General features: G+C 38.3%; 1 protein-coding gene across 1 annotated transcript; it reads left to right on the top strand.

The window, feature by feature from the left end:
* The first annotated feature begins 2,542 nt into the window (after window positions 1–2,542).
* LOC134669389 (lipase 1-like) lies at window positions 2,543–5,439 on the top strand. Its single transcript, XM_063526909.1, has one exon. It carries the CDS (start codon window positions 2,629–2,631, stop codon window positions 3,814–3,816), a length of 1,188 nt encoding a protein of 395 aa, XP_063382979.1. The 5' UTR covers window positions 2,543–2,628; the 3' UTR covers window positions 3,817–5,439.
* Window positions 5,440–6,327: the final 888 nt, after the last annotated feature.

Here is a 6,327-nt window from a genome sequence, read left to right as displayed (position 1 = left end):
ATTCCACTTTGTCAAAGCTAAGCTAAGCTAATACGTTATTTATTAGTTACATATCATGCATTTCATTGGCGCGCGAGACGCACGAGAACTATTATATAACACGATTCTAATAACAGAATTCGGAACATTTTTATTTTTATTTATTTTAAAATTTATTGCACATGATACAAAAGTACAAATGGTAAACTTAATGCCCAAAGGCCTTCTCTACTAGTCAACCACTAGGTCAAAACACAAATTCTCGAACGTGGGTGCAGTGGTATTCTTTTTTGCAAACAGCAACCATAAGATCATCATCATCATCATCATTTAGCCTCCAGTCTCCCACTGCTGACAGGACTTAGTACAATTGTTTATTCTGTGGCATAGGCCGCTCTTCGTGTACGCCACTTATCCCGGTCCTGGGCTAGTCTCACATCCAAAAGTGCCCCGTGATTTTTCGAATATCATCCACCCAACGAGCTAGCGGAAGCCAGGCGCTTCTTTCATCCGAAAGGGGCCACTAATCCGTCAACATTTTGGTCCACCTGCCATCTGATCACTCTGCCTAGCAACATGTGATTATTAACATGTATTAACTATTAACATAATATATTTCTAGTATAACTACCTACTACATTATATATTCGGTCATAATTCTATAGGTATAAAACAAATTAATAATATGTATAAGGGGCGTTATCAATGAAAAGGGACCTTATTGTCTATGGTGCTTACGCCGAACAGCGTCGCGCGGCATTGTATTTATATTGGAGCATCGTTAATAATGGCGTAAGCGCCATCGACAATAAGGTCCCTTTTCATAGATAACGTCACTATTCAAAAAAATTACAACTCGTGTAGGTATAACTTTATGATTTGAGAATTTTAATGAGCCCGGCGATGCGATAATACTTATGCTTAATACTACTTTTGTGACAAAAACAAAGTTTAATTAGTACTTTGTATTCTCTCATGCTCCGACTACCTAGTATAACTACCTAGATAAATCAACGTTTAAGTACCTATTACATGTTTTTTTCCGTAGGTAAATATGTGTTATTTTGGTTAAATAAGTTCTCATAAAAATCTCGTAATTTGTGACGTTGCGCGGGTAAAACCTTATGGCGGTTAGCGCTTACGCTATTATTAACGACGCTAAGTAATGCGACGCTACGCGACTTAAGCGCCAACCGACATAATGTACCTTTACCTGTACAACGTCACATTTCATTAATTTGGTACTTACTTTCAATGTTAAGGGTTTGAAAATGATCTTCCTGGTCTGAATCTGGTTGACCATGACATTTAAGTTCGTTGACTCTTGGTATTTTTCGGTTAAAGGTGAAAGCCGCAGAGGGTAGGAAATAGGTATTTTCTACGTACTTACCTATTAAAATGCAGTTCCGCTCCAACTCTGTGCTGGCGGTTTTACCATCGATGGTGGATCTTATCTCTTTGCAATAAGGCTTATGGGTTGTGGGTTGACAAGAATTTGACAGAACAACTATTAAAAGTCCAATCTTTTGGACTAGTGTATTAAGGGCAACCGAGGCCCACACTAGCATCAGCGTCTTACCACTCTCACTAGCGCTCTCACATCAGCAACAAGGCGACGCAAACTTCTTTCTAACGTCGGCGTCTAGCCAGCGTCTTAAGGGGCCCACAGATTATCAGTTCGCCGGACGATATCAGCCTGTCAGTCGTTCGGAAATATGAACTTTGCGACTGACAGCCTGAACTAGTAATCTGTGGGACCCTTTAGTCTAATATCAGTGTAATATTTATCGCTGTACTACATTTCTAGCAAATTTTCTTATTTTATTGTCATGTCTTAGATAAAGAAAGCTTTAGCCCCCCCCCCCCCCCCACATCTAGCGTCTTTCGAGCGTCGGCGTCTACAACTCTATGGCCGCTGCTCGACGCAACGTCGACGCAACTGCGCAGCGACGTCATTTTCCATAGCGCTGACCAGACGCCGACGCTCGAGAGACGCTAGATGTGGGGGGGCCCTAAAGCTTTCTTTATCTAAGACATTTTTAATGTCATTATTTTTACTTTGTATTACACACTTATGAATGTTTTCGTACCACCTAATCATGGCCTTGAATTCCTTTTTTTTATTACAAAGTGGTATATAACTTTAACTATTTATGATAATTGAAAAAACATAAATTACAGTTGAACACAATACTTACTAGGATTAAATTAGACACTGATTGTTGGACTAAACCGATAATCCTTTATATTAATCTCAAGGTGCAAATTACTGGTACAGTCGCCATCAGATATATCGGAGCGGCCAAGGTCTTCACAAATATCTGAACACGCCTCTATTGTCAAGGTGTTAGAGTGCGTGTTCAGACATTGTGAACACCTTGGCCGCTCCGATATATCTGATGGCGACTGTACAAACAACTTGTCTGTAAATACATCATAGTATTGATTCCTTCAGTAAAACGAGACAATGGATAATTTGAATGGGAAGTCAGTCGGACATTATCAAGGTTTCCATACGGAATCATAGCAAGACATATAAATAAGAATAAGGAAGTAAAACCAGTTTCATTATGTTCTGTATCACGTCCGATGTAGCACGATCACCTTAATAATTATGTACAAAATAACATATTTCACAGACGGTTAAACATGACGGTTTACTCGTATGTTATATTTTTAGTGATCGCAGTGAACAGTGTTATAACCAACGCACTTTTCATACCAAGATCTTTGCCTGAAGATGCACTTTTGAACTTTACTGAACTGAGTGAAAAATACGGACATAAGGCTGAAGAACATAGTGTTGTAACTGAAGATGGTTATGTTTTGACACTGTTTCATATAGCAGGAAAGAGGAAACCTCCAGTTTTACTGTTACATGGCATACATGATACAGCAGACACTTTTATTATAAGAGGAAAGAGGTCTTTAGCGATTACATTAGCGAATACAGGCTACGATGTCTGGGCAGGAAATACTAGAGGCAATAAATACGGCAGGCGACATATCAAGCTTAATCCAGACACAGATCCGGCATTCTGGGACTATAGTTTCCATGAACATGGCGTATACGATCTCGCAGCTATAACAGACTATATTTTAAATGCAACGGGAGAACAGAGCTTACAAAGCATCGGACACTCTGAAGGAACGACGAATCATTTTGTATTAGGATCGCAGAGGCCTGAATACAATGATAAATTCAGACTCTTCATAGCATTAGCTCCTGTGGCATTCTTAAGCAATTTGATATTACCCATATCCGCTGTAACTGAATTTGGTCCTTTATTAAACCAAGTATTACTCGCTTTGAAAATCGAAGAATTGATAAATGAGAAAGGTATCGAGAAGAATCTTGTGAATTTGATCTGCAACAAGGAAGACATTGGTTACGAATTGTGTTTTAAAGTAATTATACTACAGGGTGCAGGTTATGATCCTAAACGTATAGAGGCAGAGTTTTTCCCGACTGTTATAGGACATTATCCAGCAGCGGGTTCAAGGAAAAATTTGCAACATTACGACCAAGTAGCTTTAAGTAAACGCTTCGCCCTTTTTGACTATGGCCCTCAAGAGAATATGAAACGGTATGGTTTTACAGTGCCTCCTGATTATAATCTTCGACAGGTTACAATGAAAACAGCACTTATAGTGGGGAGAAATGACAACTTGTCCAGAGTTCGAGACGTGGAATATTTACGCTTTCTCCTTCCGAACATTGTCGAGTATCATTTGATGAGGCAAAAAAGATGGAACCATTTAGATTTCGTCTGGGGCAACGACATGCCGGAGACCTTGTTTCCTGAGATAATGTCGTTGTTAGAAAAATATAGCTGAATGAAAAAGAGAAGAACCAAGATTATGTTTACTAAGAATATTGGTACCGCTTAGCATGATAACAATTGAAATACTGTCCAGGCCGGTTTCGACCACGGCGACTGATGTTCTGATTAATGAAAGCGACGTTCGTGAGCTCTCAGGTGGGTGATATAACCGATTTTAGCAGCAAATGTCACAATCGGACACGGACACAATCACTGCAAGTCAGTACCCCTCCAACGAAATTGTATGTAGGTAAGCATGCGAACTCAGAATAAGAAAGATTAGCTGAATTACACACAAGCAAGGATTGCGACTTCTACTGATAATTCAAATTAGTTTCTAGTGTAAATATAGTGATATAGAATTAAAGAAAGAATAAAAAGACAGTATTTTGACAAAATATCTTGTGATTTAGAAACTTATTCGTGACACTATTTATGTTTATGAGTACCTATTAATAGAACCATGAAAATAGAAGATATTTTAACTTACAAACTGTTAGACAACGCAAAGCAAAACATGATAAACTTAGTACGTACAAGCCCACAAACATGAAATTACTGCAAATATGAAAGTGATTTAAGGACATAGTGTGAGGACAAAAAGTGAGTGTAATAGACCAGTAATGTGCCATTATTTATAGTCATACGGTATACAGTAAACAAATAGTGTTTCGCATCAAAATACCTGGGCGAAAGTGTTAAAAAGTGACAGTTATTTTATCTCGTGGATAAAACCATCCATAATACGCCGGCTGGAAGGATTAGCTTCGTCTAAAATTTGATTCGCCCACCGATATAAATAATTACAAAGTGATTTCGGTACTTAATTTAATTTTAATAATTCGGTTGCGAGTCAGGCACCGAGGCTTCCATACCACCGTATTTTTAAAATTTTTATTAATTTTTAGTCACCTCAATTTGCATAAATCTAATACCTTTAAATGAGCTATTCTTGAGCGATGGTGGCCGAGTGGATATGACGTCCGACTTTCGATCCGGAGGTCGCGGGTTCAAATCCTGGCTCGTACCAATGAGTTACGAAATGGAACTGAAATAAAACCCCTTGACCGTACATGCTGTATAAATGCATCTTTTTTGTACAGGTAATGTTTGAAATTAATATAAATCATAAAGGTTCGTTAGGATTCAGACTTCAAAGCAGATTATCTTCCATATTTGGAATAAATAAATTGTTAATAAAAATATTTACAAAAATATTTGTCGTTAAATAAATAAACAGAAAATTCAACATGTAGGTCGTTCTTCTAGTTTCCTTTGCATTCACTCGAATATGCAAGAGTGATACAGACACAAATAACGAAATTTTCGTTATCATCATTTGCTGCGAGCTTGATTAGCAGTGCAGCTCTGTTTTTGACATGTATCACGGAAACAAACAAACAAACATACTAAAAATCAGTGTCAATGCCAAATGTCATAACTCATAACTCATAACATATACAACATACATAACATATGGTTAACATGGAAATTATTCAAGTTTAGATTTGACGAGCTGCTTAGAAACTAGACAACATCAGAGACAATTATTTAATAAAGACTATCTATCTCGAATACGCTTTTCTCTTCGTTGTTGTAGAACTTGTAGAGCGCGCTACCGCACGCCGCTAAAGGGTAACATTCCATTTCTAACCGCAGCTGCTTTACTAATACTGAACGCGTCGCTGTTATTGTCAATTTCCATAGTAAAATGAACAGTAGTGCAGCTGACGTTGGAAATGGACCGTCACCTTTAAAGATGACTCACACCGGCCTCAGCCCGGGCCGAGGCGTCCGACACGCCATTTTCTATGACGGCTGATCGTTAATCACGTGGTGCTTTCCATAGAAGCTGAGCTACCGATGCTTACCAGAAGCGTCAAGCGTGCGAATATTTCCAATCCTTACTATTGGTTTACAAGTAGCAGCGGCAGAGAAGGGGCCGCAGTTCAACGCGATGGTACGACCAGTTTAGCAAATCGCTATCCATGAAGGTCCATGATGCCTTAAATAGAAGTCGCAAGGGATCGGATAGGCTGGAAATCTGCCATACGGAATCATGTGCTCCACTAGGAGGTCACGACCCTCAGCACTGAGGAGAACGAAGCAAGGAGGAGGTCTTAGGCAGCAAAGCGACTTTACCGTAAGAATGTTCTTAACGGCACCATTACTTGTTAATTCTCAATAAGTATAACTTGGGACTCCGGTGATGTTAATGTATACATTTGTACTTAGTAAGTATCACTCGCATCACGTATGTTTGATAAAAAATTGTTTTGTTATAGACTCTAAAAGTTAAATCTGCCATTTTTAGTTTCTTGTATTTTTTAACTAATTTTTAAAAAAAATTAAGAGATAACTATAGCTCTTTCTGTGGTTAGTGTTAAAATAAATAAATATCAAGACATCATAAAATTGTACTGAAACTGGATAGTGTCAAGGAACGCCACTTTGTATGGAGACTAGCAGTCTTTAAAATTAACTTATCTCTTACAACAATAGTGGTTATATGTAAAATATGTTA

Source organism: Cydia fagiglandana, chromosome 12, assembly GCF_963556715.1.
Source record: "Cydia fagiglandana chromosome 12, ilCydFagi1.1, whole genome shotgun sequence".
NCBI lineage: Eukaryota > Metazoa > Arthropoda > Insecta > Lepidoptera > Tortricidae > Cydia > Cydia fagiglandana.
Note: the sequence above shows the minus strand (reverse complement) of the source record. Positions and strands in the feature narration are given on the sequence as shown.